This window comes from Vipera berus (genome assembly GCF_964194415.1).
Source record: "Vipera berus genome assembly, chromosome: 3".
NCBI classification, from domain to species: domain Eukaryota; kingdom Metazoa; phylum Chordata; class Lepidosauria; order Squamata; family Viperidae; genus Vipera; species Vipera berus.
The window spans coordinates 122,660,983-122,680,195 of NC_138204.1; the positions used below are offsets into that span (position 1 = coordinate 122,660,983).

The 19,213-nt window shown below is 41.8% G+C and overlaps 2 protein-coding genes across 5 annotated transcripts in view; both read left to right on the plus strand.

The window, feature by feature from the left end:
• Positions 1-17,796, plus strand: part of DTD1 (D-aminoacyl-tRNA deacylase 1) — a 52,218-nt gene extending 34,422 nt beyond the window's left edge. The window contains exons 6-7 of one of the 4 annotated variants that reach the window (XR_014026121.1): positions 6,934-6,976; positions 17,719-17,796. The gene's annotated coding sequence lies outside the window, so the exon portion shown is untranslated. Of the gene's footprint in view, positions 1-6,933; positions 8,265-17,718 lie in introns of those variants that run through there. The other 3 variants (XR_014026122.1, XR_014026123.1, XM_081325256.1) reach the window with 3 other exon arrangements.
• SCP2D1 (SCP2 sterol binding domain containing 1) lies at positions 12,882-13,265 on the plus strand (the record flags this gene model as incomplete). Its single annotated transcript, XM_081325570.1, has 1 exon — positions 12,882-13,265. One exon carries the CDS (start codon positions 12,882-12,884, stop codon positions 13,263-13,265), a length of 384 nt encoding a protein of 127 aa, XP_081181696.1.
• Positions 17,797-19,213: the final 1,417 nt, after the last annotated feature.

Consider the following 19,213-nt stretch of genomic DNA (forward strand, 5'->3'; position numbering starts at 1 on the left):
AAGTTGTGAATGTTCCCTTAGTGAACATTTGAAGTTATGCAATAAGAACCTCCTAGTGTTTATGAGCAAGTCCCGAAATTATGAATGTTGCCGCACCACGGCAGTCATTCATCCTAAATGAACGACCGCAGTGGCATTGCAACATTCACCCTCTGGTTATTCTGGGCTATACCGAGGAAACATATCAAGGACACACAAAGTCATTATTCCTCTCTACTTGGCATTAGCGAGACAATACCTGAAATACTATGTATGATTTAGGGCTCCTCATTTTCAGTTGAATACAGGTAATCCCCAAGTTGCGAACGTTCCCTTACTGAATGTTTGAAGTTATGCAATAAGAGCCTCCGCACCACGGCAGTCATTCATCCTAAATGAACGACCGCAGTGGCATTGAAACATTCACCCTGGTTATTCCTTCCCTTCCCCCCCTCCCGGTCTCTCTAGGCACTGGGCCTTCAATACTCAGCCTGCAAAGATCGAGATTCTTCGCTTTCTTGGCTGCTCCAGGCCTTTGGTGCATTCACAGGGAATGAAGGCCTAAAGTAACGCAAGATCATGTGAGATCAGTGGTGTGAGATCTCACGCTACTGATTTCACCTGATCTCATGGTACTTTAGGCCTCTGTTCTCTGCAACAGAGAACAGAACCAAAACCAAGGGATGCTTCCACATGCCTCCGGAGGCTGGATCCAGGCTTCAGAGGCTTTTTCCAGGCCACTGCCGCTGGGATCTGAGGCCGGGGAACACTTCTTCTGCCCTTTGGAGGCCCGATCAGGGTGTTGGAAGCCTTATCTAGGCCGCAGCCACCTGGAAGTGAGGCTGGGGAAGGCTTCTACGTGCCTCCGGAGGCCCAATCCAGGTGTCGGAGGCCTTTTCCAGGCTGTTTCCGCCCGGAAACGGGCCTCTGGAGGCATGTGGAAGCATTCCCTGCCCTCAGGTCCCAGCGGCAGCGGCCTGGAAAAGGCCTCTGACGCCTGGATCCAGCCTTCGGAGGCACGTGAAAGTGCCCCCTGGCCTCAGAACCAGGCAGCAGCAGCTTGGAAAAGGCTCTGACGTTTCATCACTAGGCCCTCCATGGCCTTCCCCACCCTGAGATACCTCATGTGCAGTTAACAAACTGCGCATTTGCCCATGCAAGAGGTGGTTTAGAGCAGACATGTCAAACTTACGACGTCACATGACATCGCATGACGTATCGGAACTTTTTCCCATTGCCGGCAATGGGATGGGCGCGGTTTCTCCGTGACGCTCCGGCCCGCGGGTCGGCAGTTTGACACCCCTGGTTTAGAGGATGGCAACAAAGATGGTACAAGGAGTTGAGAATGTGCCCTATTCAGACATACTGAAGAATTTGGGATATTCAGTAAGCCATATATAGGCACATGAGCCATATACAGGTACACGTAGAAACTACAGGGAAGAGGGCATGAACTATTTTTCCATTGCCATATAGAGTAGCACTAGAAATAACGAGTATAAGTTGCAACTATCTAGATTTCATTTCAACATAAGGAAAAAATTCTGAGAGCAAGATCTGTACAATAATGGAATAGTCTATAAAGATTGTGTAGGCGCTATCTCTGGAGATTTTAAAGAATATTTTAGATCAGACATGTCAAACTCGCGACGTCACGTGACGGTTTTACCATTGCCAGCATTGGGGTGGGCGTGGCTTCCGCATGATGTGTCCGGCCCAGAGGCCGGCAGTGTGATGACTCTGTTTTAGATAGTACTCTCTCATGGATGGGTTAAATGGTTTTCCACACATTGCGGGTTGAACTACATAACCCCATGGGCCATTCCAGCTCTAGAATTCTGTGCTCTCACACAGGAAGGCACGTGGTTCAAAAGATAGTCTTAGCTTAGGAATCTTAGGAAGATTAGTCTTAAGAACAGTAATACTAGAATCTTAGGAAGATTAATACACATGTATAATCTTAGGAAGATTAGACTTCCTGCTAATTTTTTCCCAAACTTATTGCTTTCCTTTGCTTTCAAATCCATGCTGAATGTTCTTGGTTTTCTTTTACTGCCATTATTCCTATACCCTGGATTACTTTTATAATACAAATCATTTACTCATTATAAAGTTCAGTGGGTGCTATTCAGGCATCAAAGTTGATCTGTCTTCTTTTGTTGTCTTCCTCAATGCTTATTTATTTATTTTATTTATTTATTTATTGATGGGATTTATATCCCGCCCTATCTCCCGAAGGACTCAGGGCGGCTAACAACAAAACATATAATAAGTACAGAAATCAAGATAAAAATAAAATTAAAAACATCTGTGCAATAAATTAAAATTATAAACTAAAAATAAATTAAAAATTCTAAGTATAATTAATTAAAATGCCTGTCAGTCCAGGTCAGCCTGGTGGAAAAAGGAGAGTTTTGAGGCCGCGGCGAAAGGATTGGAGATTTTGGGCCATCCGAAGCTCAGGGGGGAGCTGATTCCATAGGGCTGGCGCTCCCACAGAGAAGGCCCTCCCCCTGGGGGTCGCCAGCCGACATTGCCTAGCTGACGGTACCCTGAGGAGGCCTTCTCTGTGTGAGCGTACTGGACGATGGGAATTTGTTCCCGGCAGCAGATGGTCCTGCAAGTATCCCGGGCCTAAGCCATGTAGGGCTTTAAAGGTAAGTACCAGCACCTTAAATCTCACCCGGAGGGCAACTGGTAGCCAATGTAGCTCACGCAGGAGGGGTGTAATATGGGAGTATCGGGGTGCTCCCATCACAACCCGTGCAGCTGCATTCTGCACCAGCTGAAGCCTCCGGGTGGTCTTCAAGGGCAGCCCCATGTAGAGAGCATTACAGTAATCTATACGGGAGGTAACGAGTGCGTGGGTGACTGTACGTAGGGCATCTCGGTCCAAAAAGGGGCGCAATTGGTATATAAGGCGAATCTGTGCAAATGCCCCCCTAGCCACGACTCCAATATGATCTTCAAAACTGAGACGTGAATCTAGGAGGACGCCCAGATTGCGTGCTCCATCAATGGGAGGCAACATCTCTTCTCCTATAGTCAACGATGGAACCTCTTGGACTAAATGAGATGACGGTATGTACAGCCACTCAGTCTTGGCCGGGTTGAGTCGAAGCCTGTTTTCTCCCATCCAAGTCTGTACCGCTTCCAGGCAACGGGACATCACATCGAGGGCATCACTGGGTTGGTTCGGGGTGGAGATGAATAGCTGGGTATCATCAGCATATTGATGATATTTCACCCCGAAGCCACGGATGATCTCTCCCAGCGGCTTCATATAGATGTTGAACAGGAGGGATGAGAGCACCGATCCCTGAGGCACTCCACAGCTAAGAGGCCTAGGGCTTGACCTCTGCCCTCCTGCCAACACCGTCTGCGAACGGTCCGAGAGGTAGGAGGAGAACCACCGCAGAACGGTGCCTCCCACTCCCAGCCCCTCAAGACGACGCAGTAAGATACCGTGGTCGATGGTATCAAAAGCCGCTGAGAGATCTAATAGGACCAGGACAGAGGAATAACCTCTATCTCGGGCCCGCCAGAGATCATTCACCAGTGCGACCAATGCCGTCTCCGTGCTATGCCCGGGTCTGAAACCCGATTGGTACGGATCTAGATATTTAGCTTCCTCCAGGTTCAAAGGGAGCTGTCGTGCCACCACGCTCTCAACGACCTTCGCAAGGAAGCGAAGGTTGGAGACAGGACGGAAGTTGTTTAAAACAGCTGGGTCCAATGCCGGTTTCTTGAGGAGGGGCCTTACCACCGCCTCTTTCAAGGCGGCAGGGAAGTACCCCTCACTCAGTGAGGCATTGATAACTGCTAGGAGCCAGCCTCGTGTAACCTCCCGAGATGCATAGACTAGCCAGGAGGGACACGGGTCCAATAAACATGTGGCGGCACTTAGTTTCCCCATGATCTTGTCCACTTCATCCGGAGTCACAGGATCGAACTCTTCCCAAATGTTCTCGGCCAAATTCATCGTTTTCCTCTCGTCAGATACTGCCCAGTCAGAGTCCAGACCAGCCCGAATCTGAGCAATTTTGTCCACCAGATATTTACTAAATTCCTCAGCCCGTCCATGTAGGGGGTCCTCTCCCGTCTGTTGATTTAAAAGGGAGCGGGCCACTCTAAATAGGGTGGCCGGGCGGTTATCTGCGGACGCAATGAGGGTGGTGAAGTAGGCGCGCTTTGCCACCCTCATTGCCACAAGATAAAATCTAGAAAAGGATCTTAACTGTGTTCGGTCAGACTCAGACCGACTGGTTCTCCAAATGCTCTCTAGGCCCCTTCTCTGGCGTTTCATCTCCCGCAGGTCCTTGGAGAACCAAGGAGCGCGTCGGGACTTGCGCCGGGTCAGAGGCCGCAAAGGGACAACGTGGTCGAGAGCCTCCGAAGCAGCCTGTTGCCAGGCATTAACTAAGGACTCGACCAGGTTGTGGGAGAGGGAGGTGGGAATCGGTCCAAGCGCCATCTGGAATTTATCTGGGTCCATCAGCTTTTATTCCCAAACCCCCTGCTCCCATTTTTATCCTCCCTGTCCTCTTTCCATTCTTCTTTGCATTCTTGACAAAATGCGTGTTTGATCATGTCTGAATGTAAGTACTATATTTTTTTTGTCCTGTCTTTGCATTATCAGAAAACATCATGTCCCTTTGCAGATTACCTTGATTTATTGCTTTTTTTTATAATCAGACATACTTTTCCTGTATTATTTCAAGTTAAACACTGCCCAATTTCAATCAACTGGGCAACTCACGACATAAAAGGAAAACAAAAAAATAAACAATCTAGATTAAAAACAGCAATAAATATGCGGCAGACAATATCACAAGAACAAGGATATTGTTCTTAACATTCCATTGTCTTGTATCATCCTTTTAAAGACAACATCAACAACTCAATCAAGGGTGGTTGAGGTTTTTTTTCTCTGTTATGCAGCATCTTCTTCTGTTGTATATTACAGTATGAGGGATATTGGTAGGGAATAAAATGATGAACTATGTTTAGTCCTCATTTAACAACCACTCATTCAACAACTGATGTGAGTTACTATGGTGCTGATGAGTGGCAGTTAACTACCAGTCCTCAGAATTCTGGCTGCCCCAGCACCTGCAATCACGTGATTGTAATCTGGGCATTTGGCAACCGGGTCTCACTTAAATGGTTGCAGCATCCTGCAGTCAGAAAACCATTTGTTGACTCTCCCTGCTGGCTTTCATCAAGCAAAATCAATGGGGATGTTGGCAGGGAGGCTCACAAGTTAATGTGGTAAGTCACTCGCATCCTTTCTCACCTAGCAGCAGTCACCCTCTGGCGCAGCCTCGCTCAACCTGCGCTTGGAGGCCTCACACACACACACACACACACACACACACACACCCTTCCCTCCCCCCCGCCTTGGACCTGCTGTGCTTGACCCACATGTTGCAGTATGCCTTACCTGTCTGCTGTCCTGCTTGCAATCCACCTGGGACTTGCTTATTGTTATTTTAATATTTGTATTTACTGTTTTTAGTGGGCATATATTTAATCCTTTTTTAACTTTTGTAACTCTGTATTTTTTATGCTTGCCCTGTTCACCGCCCTGAGTCCTTCGGGAGAAGGGCGGTATATAAATATAATAATAATAATAATAATAATAATAATAATAATAATAATAATAATAATAATAATAATAATAATAATAATAATAATAGTTGTTGTTGTTGTTGTTGTTGTTGTTATTATTATTATTATTATTATTATTATTATTATTATTATTATTATTATTATTATTAACAGCGGGAGCCAGGATTGCTGTCATTAAACGATGTCACACATCACACTTTATGAGTGCATCAGCTAGTTATAGAAATCCCTGTCCCAATTCCTGTTGTTAACTGAAGACCACCTGTGGGCTAATACCATATCAGAAAGATATGCTGTATGTAGGGGTTTCATTTGTATATAGTTAATTCCATGGATAAAAGAACAGACGGTGTATTGTCAAGCTGATGCACAACCAGACCTCATGTGTAGAGTTCAACCTATTTACTTTATTGTTCTATGCTTATTCCAGCTTTTGCCTGGGAAAGACTAGATAAGGCTGAAAGACATTCAGGCAGGTCAGACCTTGCCCTCTTGTCTTTACGTAACAAGTCCAAAGTAATTCCCTGCTTGAGGCCTCCTCCCGACTGGGCGGGTTGCTCTCCAGCAGACGTAGTTCCCAAAACATGGGCACTTGCTCTGGGGCTAGAATATACTTTGAAAAATGAAGTCTCCATGTTGAAAAGATCCACAATTTCATGCCACCGGGGCATAAGAAAACTATACAATTATTTCTTTATCTCTTTCGCCGCTAAAATTGGGGTCCCAGTTTGTTTTTTACTATTGTTTTTTTCACTATTGTTCATTCTGTATACCTACCTTATTCTGTACACCGCCCCGAGTCCCTCGGGAGAAGGGCGGTTTATAAAAACAAATAAATAAATAAATAAATAAATAAATAAAATTGGCAGTAGCAACATCCATCTCACTTAGATACTGTATACCCATATTGTAGCATCATATTTGGAAATTACATCCCTGAGTAATGGGAGTGTAGCCACAGAGATTTCCTGGGCAGCATTAACTACATAAATCCAGTGAATCACTTGCCTGATGTTCAGGACAGTGTTTAAGAAATGTACTTGTAGCTATTGAGTGGAAGGATTTTCCAGAAAAAACTGCCTCAGCTATTTATTTTGAAAAATGCCAGGCAAATGGCTCATGATGACATATAGGAAGATTATTTTGAAAATTTGAACAGATGTTTAAAACGCTAGTCAGAATCAAATTGTCTCCTTTTTTATGATTAAATTGAGAGTTAAAGCCAGTGGCAACTTAACATGTATTTGGAGAATGGAAGGGTGTTGTTTTTTTTCCCTGTATCACATTATGATTTGTTTTCTTTCTTCCCTTTCTTTTTAACAGGAAAGCTCATAAAACACTACTGGTGACCTTCTGTGCTCATGAGGTGAGGATGCTAAATTTCTAGGTGAAAAATTATTTGATCCAGAAGGAGAATTTGAATCAGAAGTAAGGATCTCCATCATGCTGTATTACAAACAACGAAAAGAATGTTATCAATGTCCACTGTTAATAGGTTTTAAAGCAAGTTTCTATTTGGCTCATTTCTTATTTGCCATACGTTCACTGCAGAAATTATATAACTGTCCCTACCATATAGTTAGGTTTCATATAAATGTGAAATACCCACATTATTTTACCAGTGGATATGATTCTTGGCATAAATGGTCTCATCCTGACAACAGTTCCCTCCCTCTGCTCTTCCAGTGGGCATGATCAATCTGTCAAAAGCTGGAGGAGCAGAACAGAAGTGCAGGTGTCCTCCATCTTGCGTGGCCCCCCGCCCCCAAACAATCTGACTCCCCAGAGGAATCCCCAGGCTGTTTTGTATTTCCCAAGCTGATGAAGAGGACAGAGGGTAGCCCAATCATTTGTATTTTGAGCTGTATGCTGCTTAGAACGTCTCTCAAAAGTTCAACTCAGTACTTGAAATGAAATGTCCCCCCCCCTCAGTAAAGGATGGGTTAAATCCTGACAGAATCCTTTTCCAGCTGAAATGTGTCGATGTTTTTCATACTCTAAATATTGCTAGTGTAGTGGGACAACTCTTACCACAGTTAATTGTTTTAGAAATCAGTCCTGTGGGTGGATCTGCACACAGCTCTTTCTGACATTTTTCCTGTGCTTCCTTTCCACACTGCCAGACAAATATGAGAAGGCCCGTATTGTGTAGGAGAGCGTCTCCTGCATCTTCTACCTTCCAAACGCTGAAGTGAGGGATAGTCACAAGCAGTAGCTCCTTCTCTGGGCACAAGAAAATTTGTGCTTCCTTGGCTCTGCCTGAAGGAACAGTGCTGCATTAGCCCTCATCGCATCAGTGGAGGCCTCCGTTACTGAGGAGGAAAATTTGTTACGCAAGCCGTAGCAGCGTAAATGTAATGAATCTTATGATCCATTTCATTAAAATAATTTTTCTCTTACTTTTTTTTTTTTGTAGGAGCATGCTTCTATTTTTTGGTCCATCTAATATATCTTTTTAGAACAAAGTATCAAATGCATTGTTTGTGTGTTGAGTGTGTCTCTGGCTGTACAACCTGTGAAAAACAAAGAAACCTGAATTCAAGTTAGATTAATTTACCAGTTATTTAAGCTGTGAACTGTGTGTGTTTATATATGTCTGTTAAATTTTTTCAAAGGGAAGAACTTTATTAATAAAGTACAGCACCTGAACAATTTTTCTATTTGGTAAGCCTGTTTTTTTTTTTTAAAAAAAAGACATTCAATGTGTGTTAGTGTTAGATATCAAAATTGTCTTATTAGGAAAGTTTAATGAAATCCTTCTTTTCTTTTAAATATCTCTGAGGCAGTTCTCGCTTTCCTTAGGTCTTTTCCATCTCTTGTGTTCACTGGCTGCTGGTGACCAGAGTGGCAGCACGGTAAAATATGCCATTCAAACACCAGTCCTGCACTTTTTACCCGGTCAGTGGGTTAGGACGCTGGGCTTGTCGATCAGAAGGTCGGCAGTTTGGCGGGTCGAATCCCAAGTGCCGCGTAACAGAGTGAGCGCCTGTTACTCGTCCCAGCTTCTGCCAACCTAGCAGTTCGAAAGCACATAAAAATGCAAGTAGAAAAATAGGGACCACTACGGTGGGAAGGTAACAGCGTTCCGTGCGCCTTTGGCATCTAGTCATGCTGGCCACATGACCACGGAGACGTCCTCGGACAAGCGCTGGCTCTTCGGCTTTGAAACGGAGATGAGCACCGGCCCCTAGAGTCGGAAACGACTAGCACGCATGTGCGGGGGAACCTTTACCTTTACCTTTATGGGAAAGAAAGCTCCAGTAGGAGCAGAATTGGAGCAAAGGAGAGCTGCCATTTTTTTCTGCAAGGTGCTGTTTCTCTTGGGAAAGGGCTTTTTGATTACAACATAAATACTGTGGCCTTGAGAGTCAGTGATACTTCTCTTAATATGGTGACATTTTTGCAGAGCTAATAAAGGCAGTCAGATCTTATACCCGTGCCCCTAAGTGAAACAGTAGAGGCAACACACCTTTAGCAACTACCCTGATATATTGAAAAGTTGGAAATCATCATATTTTTTTATAAATCAGGGCTAGCAAATTTGTTTTCTTACTATAGTCTTTGTTAGATGTAGAATTTGCTATCGTTTCAAATGATGTATCTTTTGATTTTATACTATTTCATACTGTGATTCATGGTTATCTGTATCCTAGGAAAGAGCAGTTGTTTAAGATACCATTGTAATCTGATAGTGTCACTGTTTAATCATATTGATCATATGATGGCAGGGTATTGTTTGACCCAATGTATGTAAATCATACATATTGCAATATAAATATTCCTTGAGCTTTCATACTGGTTAGCTCCAGCAATAGTCCCCAACTTTTTGGCACCAGGGACGGTTTCGTGGAAGACAATTTTTCCACGGACTGGGAGGGGAATGGTTTTGGTTTCACTCGCTTGCCTACTGCTTACCTCCAGCTGTGTGGCCCTGTTCCTAGTGGGCTATGGACCGGTACCGGTCTGTGGCCCGGGAGTTGGGGACCCCTGAGTTATACATTTGAATAAAGAACAGTATGAAAACTTGAATTTTATATTAATTTGAAGTATCTCTTAATACTTCATAGCCTGGATATTATTTTTAAATGTGTACATATAAACATATGTGTGTAGTATAGATCTTCTTGTCAATGATCCAGAATTAGTAAAACTGCTGAAGATTTGGAAGATAACTATTGTCTGTTAAATTATCTTTTTTTTATTGAAAAGTTTTACAGTACATTTTATCTTTAAATTATCTTTGGATTGGCCCAGAGTTCACAAAATTAGCCCCTTGCCATTAAAGATATGAAGCTGCTATTTTCACATCATTTGCTCTTACGTATGCATTCAATTCTTTGAAAGAGGTACAGACTAGGAGAATTTCCAAAATCCTGCCATTGTGAATTCAGATGTAACCCAAACTGAGCTGAATCTTTTGCAAATAACTTTTGCCTCAAAATCTTTTGCCTCAAGATGCACTTAACAACTTGTATTTCAAGATAAGGAACATATTTCAAAATATACCTCTGCTGATAAATTATCTCCTTGGTGGAGCAGTGGGCTAATGCCTCCTTAAGTAACACCAGCTGCCTGCAATTAGTGCAGGTTCGCATCCCAAGAGGCTCAAGGTTGACTCAGCCTTCCATCCTTCCGAGGTAGGTAAAATGAGGACCCAGATTGTTGGGGGCAATTAAGCTGACTTTGTAATAATGCCGCTTGGGGGGTGTATGAAAGCCCTAATAAGCAGGCATATACATAGAATGAAGGCTACTGCTAAGCTTGTAAGCTGCCCTGAGTCTTCGGAGAAGGGCGGGATATAAATGGAATTAAAATAAATAAATAAAATAAAATAAAATGTTTAAAATATTATTTAAATATATATTCCATACAGATCTTTTGATGCATGGAAATTGTAGGCTTATGAAAGATACATAGTGGTGAAACACAGAAATAACCAGATCTATCCACTCCAAGTGTGGTCTTTTTTCTGCAGCTGCAGTACATCACTTCTTAAATTGGTATTTTGTTTCAAAGGTTTATTTCCCATCTCCCATACACTCCTTGTTGGCTCCTTGCTTCCCTATTAATATAGCTTGCAAGTTTTAAGCAAGAATCACTGAATTTTATTTGTAAGGTTTTCATAGCCTTACACTGCCTTGGTGGAACAGTGGGCTAATGCCTCCTTAAGTAACACCAGCTGCCTGCAATTATTGCAGGTTCGCATCCCACCAGGCTCAAGGTTGACAGCCTTCCATCCTTCCGAGGTAGGTAAAATGAGGACCCAGATTGTTGGGGGCAATAAGCTGACTTTGTAATAATGCCGCTTGGGGTGGGGGGAAAAGCCCTAATAAACAGGCATATACATAGAATGAAGGCTATTGCTAAGCACATTTGATTTGTGCTTAGATTGTAAGCCGCCCTGAGCATTTCTGTTGAGGATTGTCAGTGGGGGTCGGGGGTGGGGTGGTATGGTGTTTGGTTTTTATTCCCCTGCCCTGTCTGCTGGGTGGTTGCAGCAGGTTTTGGTGACTTCACATGACCCTGGGACACTGTGACTGTCATAAATATGAATCAGTTGCCAAGCATCTGAATGTAAATCACAAGACCCTTGAGATGCTGCAACATTCCAGCTGATTGGCGCTTCTTCTGGGCTTAGAAGCACCAGCTGGAGCCTGGCGCTTCCGCTGAGCCCTGACAGCCCTGCAGCTCCAGCCATCTCTTGCTCAGGCTTGTGCAGTGCTGCCACCGGTTCAGCTCATTCCCCTCCTCCGCTACCACTTTTCTAGGATGGTCACGTACCACCTGCCAGATGCCAATGTACCACAGGTGGTACCCGTACCACTGGTCGAAAAGCCCTGTTCTAGACAATATTGCATTTCCTCATTTGAGATTGGTGTGCTTTCTGAGGGTCGTCCTAGGCATTAAGGTGTCCCTCAAAGAGAAAAGAGGAAGATGTAGCCAGGACAGCATTTGCACAGATTTGTGTTGTGCACAAGTTGAACTGTTCCTGAACTGGACCTCTGCAGTCATTCATGCTTGGTCACTTCATTTGTGGACCATTGCAATATGGGGCTGCCTTGAAGGTCACTCAAAAAATGCAGCTGATTCTGATATGCCCAGTAATGGCCAAGGCTTAGTATGCCCATATAATAAACTCTACAAGCTGCATTGGTTACCAATAAGCTTGGGGTACAATTTAAAGTGTTAATTATCACCTGTAAAGCCTTGCATGCTGATTATTTGAGGGATCGTCTGCCCCCATGGTTTCTGCCCATCCGATGCGCTCAGAATTGGCATGTTCTGGGTCCTATACATGTCATCTGATGGATCCAGGAAGCAGGTCTCCTCTGTAGTGTCTGCCTTCTGGGATGACATCCCCTAGAATCCAAGGCATCTCCACCCTGTTCTCCTTTCGATGAACCTTTAGGATCTGCCTGTTTTTCTCAGGCTTTTTGACTCTTTGAAAATATGATTGCTAGAAAAATGTGAGGGTTTTTCTCTGAGTTTAACATTCCTTTTCTTGATTGGCTTTTGCCTTTCCCATTTTTATTTCTGTTTGCCTCCCAGAGCCATCTGGATTTATACTTACATTTATTGATAAGTTAAATAATATCAATATGAAATCACTTCAAACCTTAATCATATTACTAAATTTAGACCATCCCAAAACACGTTTCCTTTTTTCATTCTTAAAATATGAGGATATTTTTTAAAAAATCAACAAGGAATGCATAACTTGAATCCATTCCTTAGTTAAAGAGCTATACATTTTTTGTATCTACGTAAATACTATTTGGCAAACCACAGGCTTCATATAATTGAAATTCTTCAAGAAAAGTCAAATTTTATAATGTAGACAAAATGTATGACAAAAATTTCTTCATTAAAAAACCCAATTGTAGGCACACAGTCTATATACACATTGTGTACACACACACACACACACACACACGCCATACCTTTTAACTATAAGAAATCTTGCCTGTCACAATAAAGTATATCCACCAATGAGATTACAGCATACAAATCAAAGAAACCTTAATGCTGACTGGCTGTCATATCTGATTGCACAATGTGTCCACCCAACAATGATTCCTGCTTCATTTTATTACTGAAATGTAAATACTGTTTGTGAAAAGAGGTAATGGTAACACCCTAGCTCTTATATACAAAGTGAGATAACAATTGCTCATTCTCCAAACATTTGTAAAAGGAAGATGTGGAGAGAAATAATTCAAATGGAAATCAACAAACAACAAACTGCTGTTTCAGATTCGTATGAACCTCTGATGGCACCTAGAAATGCTTCAGCAAAAGGCCCTGGGCTTCAGAGCGATTTTATTTTTGAGGAAATTGGGCGCCGCATCAAAGGTGTTGGCAATCAACTTGTGAAAAAAGCGAATGCTGTCTTTCAGTGGGACATCATGAATGGAGGAAAGATTGTGGCTCAGTGGACCCTGGATTTGAAGTCTGGTTCTGGTCAGCTCTATCCCGGAGCATCTCACGAGCCTGCCAACACAGTTTTTGTTCTCTCTGAACATGATTTCATGGAGCTTGCTTTGGGCAAGATAAAGCCCCAGAAGGCTTTTCTGACTGGGAAAGTGAAGGTGAAGGGCAATATTCTACTTGGACAGAAACTCCAGATGATTCTCAAAGAGTATGCGAAGATCTGAACTTCCTTCCTTCCTGGCAATTACAGTTCTCTTTTTCTCTTTAGTCAAGATGTTGGTTATAGAGGAGAACAAGATTAAAATGCGGAGTATTTTAATGGAAGACATATCTGTTCAAGTTTATATTTCCTTTAAAGCTATTTGAATGCTTCAGTGTATCAGACTGGCAAATAGTAATAGATTACTAATTTTTTTCCTCACACATTCACCTTGGCAGACACACCATTGTTTCAGCAGCAAGGAAGGTGCAGCACAGAGTCATGAACAGTCATGATGTGCTGGAGAAAATCCCCATCATTTACTTTCTTTCTCTGAAAAATGTAGGTGTATATGTGTATGTGGGTGTATGGGTGTATCTTTCATACACAGAGAAAAACTATGAAGAAATTATAATGAGAAAATCCTCAATCTGAGTTCTTTTTTTTCTTGTAATCTCAATATAAAATATAGTGGGAAATTAAGACATTATGAATATGTGAGAAACTGACATTACTATTCTGGCCTTGTAATGGAGAAAAGTCTAGCCAAGTTGTTTTTGTTCACATCAAATGGGTATATATAAAAGGATAGAAAGCCCAGATAAAAATCCCAGATTTTTAAGCATTTTATGGAATTTGGCTATTTTTTGTTTATATATCTAAAGATGTCCCTGAATATCAATTCAAAACAAATCCTGAGCAGGTCAGACAAAATGGGCTTTTCAATTATTAGTAGCACCTAATATCTGTTCATTAAGTTGGGTCTTGAAAGCATCACCAGACTGACTGGTTAATATATTATTACTTCACGCCTTTATACATCAATCAACTTATTTATTATTCTATTTATAATATTTATATGGCTGTCCAACTCAAACTATGACTCTGGGTGGCGTACAAGAAAAAAAAAACATCTATAGCAAATGCAACGTAAGAAATATAAGGAAAACTCGGGATGAGTTGTTATTGTGGGGATAATAGGAGGAGGAAGGTATTTTGGATATTTTCATCGCCTTGATTTATTTCTAAAAGTAATAAAGGTGAGATATAAATAAACAAAAACTATACAATGCATTAAGACTCATAACAGTAAATTGACATCTAGACTAACATATTGTTCTATCTATCCAGTTGAAATTCCACTCAATTTGACCTGCAAAGTTTGAGAACAGGACCAATCTTGACTCCCTTTCTAAAGGTCCACAAGATTTGAGATCTACTGTATATTTTGGAGCAGATCATTAAAAAAGGGGCCACCACCAAGAAGGCACGCCTATAAGATCTTACAAAGTGTAATTGTTTCAGTGATTAAATGTAATTGTTTCAGGGAGACAACCTGAAGTATTATTCTTCGTTGAGTGAGGGATAACCTGATACCCTTGGAAGCAGGTGGCCCCACAAATAATCCAGTCTTATTCCATGTAGGGCTTTAAGGGGGATTGCCAGTATTTTGAGTTATAGTAGAAGCCTATTGGGAGCCAGTTCTGCTAAAGGGGTAGAACTGGGATAAAAAGGCATGATGAGGAATGCCCATAACTATTCATAGTACTGTGTTCTAGACCAGTTAAATCTTCCAGATGATCTACAGGGGTATTTCCCAAGTAGAGCATGTTGCAATAATCAAATTGGGAGGTGACTAAGGCATGAGTGATTGTGACAAGTGCTTCTCTGCCATTCCCCCTAGCCATAGCTGCCGCTGGCTCTTCCAGCAGAATCTGTGAATCCAGGAGGATCCCCAACCTGTGCACTGAATCTGAACTGGGCAGTGCAGCTCTACTCAGAACCGGTCAATGGTAGAATCTCTAGTTCCAGAACCCATGGACCAAATCAAGTAGCCACTCAATCCAGCAAAAGTTGAGCCAAAGCCTGTGTTGTGATTCAGAGTCAGCCTGTGGGTTCGGCAGTTGGGTCGGACGATTCAGAGGAGGAGGGGGGTGTTGGAGAGCTTGCTGAGGGTGTTGGAGAGCTTGCTGATGATGGCCTTGAGGCTCCGCAGAGCCCTCAGCCAGGCCCCTCCCATCTGGTTACGACACAGACCCAGCTGTGAGCCTAACAGCGTGGATGAAGATGACCCACAGCTGGCCCTGTTCAAGGACACCCGACGCAGGAGGCAGTCAATCATGAGTAAACAGAGGAAGGCAATGGGGCACCTCGGAAGGAGGCAGAGAGAAGCCACGCCCTGAACTGTTTAAAAGGGGAATGCATGGGAGGGCTGGTTTGCTGAAGGCAACCGTTTGAATAGCTCCTGTTTCATGGTTCGTGTCTTGTTTTGCTCTGTTTTATGTTAATAAATTTGGCAGGCTTAGTTCCAGCCTCTTGCCGTTTGTAAAGGGGTTGTCCCTGCCTTTTCTGCAAGGCTGGTAGTAGGCTGGTACAGAACAGCCTGTTCTTCCCCATTCAGATCCCCACAGCCTCCAGACACTAGAAAAGAATCTTGACAGCTTCATCTGGGTGGCCAGGAATAGCAAGATCTACTGCTGGGTATCATCAACATAGTAATGATACCATGGCTATGCTGATGTTAACCTCTGCCAGCACCTACATTCATATGTTAAAAAGGAGAGTGGAAAAAAAGAAAGCCTTGCGGGTCCCCACAAAGCAGGGATCTAGTACAAGACAGCTGCCCCAACATCATTTAACCCACAATCCCCTCTTAACCACAATGGGACTGCCAGGATTGTTGTCATTAAGTGATGTGGTCATGTAATGTACCGAAGCATCACATAGTGATGTAAATTCCAGTCCCAACTACCATTGTAATTACCAACAGTTAATGAAATATTCCCCAGGTTGGGGTATACAACAGATTAAATGACATGAAACTACATGAATTCATGAAATTAAAAAGAAATAGAATAGTAATGACAACAAAAGACTAAATTGTACAGACTGGTGAAAAGTGAATAGTTGCATGAAACACAGCTTACAAAAGTAGTAAGCGAGTAGAGTTTTGAACAAGAATACCACAACGGAGAAGGCCCTTGGGTTTCTAGAAGAAAGGTAGTTATAAATCAAACAAATAATAAATAGACAAACAAGAAAGTACTACCAAAGAAGATATTTCATGTACCTGGTAAAGCTAGGAATTCCACAGTACCTTATGAAACAATTAGCTTCCAATGAATCAGTCACTATCAGCATAAATGTTCAGCTGCAAAGGTTGTGAATGTGCTTTCACAACAAGGTCATACATAGTAACTGCTCCAAATTCCTGAGCTTAAAGCAATGCAAACCAGTGTTTTGCACAAGGGCTCTATTATTTTCCTATTTTGTCACTTTTAAAAGGCACCAGATGGTGTCCTTGGCTTTTATTTCTTTCCAAAATTCAAAGCTAATAATATTTCATGAAAAAGGCAAATAGCAGTGGTTGAGGCTTTCTCGGGTCTATAATTCCACGCAGCATTTGATATTTTCATGAGAACACTCCATGGGTTTGTTTCTCTAAATACAGAATTTGAACATATGGTACATCAAAACCAGAAGGCAGGCAGAGAACAATTTGCAAAAAAACAAACAAGAATTATAATAACAAACAAAGGGAAATGCTGAATAAAGGGAAATAATATCTCATGTATCATGACATTAATTTGCCCCACAGTTTCCACCCTAGTTATTTTTGAGAATATAAAATATGGAGTTAATTCTTCAATAGACTGCTGATTTTCTTTCAGTTTTTCATACACATTCATGTAGGTTAAAATTCTCAGTATTGTTGGTGTGGATAATATGGATTAACTCACTGAATTAAAATCTCCAAGTATTTTTTTATTTTAATCTCTTTCAGTAGAATTTGCCTATGGTACCTCTGCAAGAATAATTGAAGTATTGTTAATATTAGAGATGAGTAGATACTTCATTACAAATTATTGTTGGCTCGAGAGAAGGAGCAGAATGACCCACCTTCAGATCAGAATGCTTCCTCTCATTTAAACTGTGGGCTCCCACGCAATAACGCACTCTAAAACTTGTAAGAGAGTAGAGTGTGTTTCCACATTTAATTTTGAAAACACAGAAGTTCAAAAAACACTGGATGAAGTACATGTAAATTTAATATTAAATTGAAATTATCTGTAAGAGAAGCCGGGGAGGAGAGTGCATTTCCTTTGCAAAGTTGAAACCTCCCAGTTTTCCCACTAGAAATTATTCTTGTGTATTTTATTCATGATTTGATAATTGTGCTGTCATTTTTATAAACACTAGATGACAAGATGAAGGATTTAATGCAGTTTTAAAATATTTTGATTATATAGTTGGATTTTTCTCTGTTGTAGGACTATGTACTGAGCAATGCTTAAATATATGTTATGATCATAGGGTTTTTTTTAGATTGGCTATAAATAATGGTGACAGAAAGATTTTCTGATTAAATAACACACAGAGAGAGACAATCTTAAACAGAGGTGTGTGTGTAGGGAGGGAGGGAGGGAGGGAGGGAGGGGAGAGATTGCCTTGAAATGTTATATTCCTCTTCACTGCAGGCCCTCAGAGAAGATCCTGGTAGCCAGCTAAATGCTTTAGCAAATTTTGCATTAAACAGAAGTTAGAACAGATGATCTCAAGAACTTCCAATTCTGCAATTCTATGATTCTTCTTATGTAATATATATTGAAGCAGAGTTAGTCACGTCCCAATTCGATTATTGCAACATTTTTTGTCAAAAATCTCATATTGCCCATAAAACAAAACAAAAAAATCCTATATATTTTGGTCTTTGATACTTTTAATAAATGGAGAGCAGTTGCTTATCTGCAAAAACAGCTTGAAAAATAATAAAACACCAAATTTAACAATTGTCAATAAGAAACACAAACAAGTCTGGAGAGTGGATGTGGCAGTACCTTGAGGCAGGAGAAGAGAAGAAAAGGAAACTGGAGAAGATAACAATATATAAAAGACCTACAAACAGAAATAGAACAACTGTGGCAAAAGAAAGCAAAGGTAGCAATAGTAATAGGTGCCTTGGGTGCAATCCCAAAAGAGCTGGAGCCCCACTTGAACACCATCAGCACTGACAAAATCACCATCAGTCAATTGCAACAGGCAGCTTTACTTGGAACAGTTTACATCCTACAACGATACCTCTAATGCCATAAAACATTAACATCTGCCTATCCCAGGTCATAGGGACGCAGTGGCTCAGTGGGTTAGGACGCTGAGCTTGTCGATCAGAAGGTCGGCAGTTTGGCGGGTCAAATCCCGAGTGCCGCGTAACAGAGTGAGCGCCTGTTACTCGTCCCAGCTTCTGCCAACCTAGCAGTTCAAAAGCACGTAAAAATGCAAGTAGAAAAATAGGGACCACTACGGTGGGAAGGTAACAGTGTTCCGTGCGCCTTTGGCGTCTAGTCATGCCGGCCACATGACCACGGAGACGTCCTCGGACAAGCGCTGGCTCTTCGGCTTTGAAATGGAGATGAGCACCGGCCCCTAGAGTCGGAAACGACTAGCACGCATGTGCGGGGGAACCTTTACCTTTACCTTTATCCCAGGTCATTGGTACATAAAATGCTAAATCAAGTTTGAATATTTGGCTGACTCTGCGACGAACCATTTCATTTGATTATTCATTGTTTAAGTTAATATCTTACAGAATCCTTTCAGATTCAGACTGGTTACAACAACATAATAAAATACTATCAAATATCCATGGTAAGAAATGAAAAAAATAACAAAGTAAATTCATAACTCAAAACCAAATCGTAATATACTAGATCAGGGGTCCTCAAACTTTTTAAACAGGAGGCCAGTTCATTGTCCCTGTTGGGCCGGACTATAGTTTGAAATTTTTTTAATGATTATAGATTTGTAATTAGCAGGAAAAATAAATCTAGCACTTCTGAATTCTTTCCCCAAGGGGAAAAGGAAAGTTCACAGCCTGCAGGTTGCTAGCAAGTTATGAAAGAATGTAGTTATTGCTGCTAAAGGCAAAAATAAATAACGAATCAATTTTGCAGCTCTCTCCTGTTACTACATCCT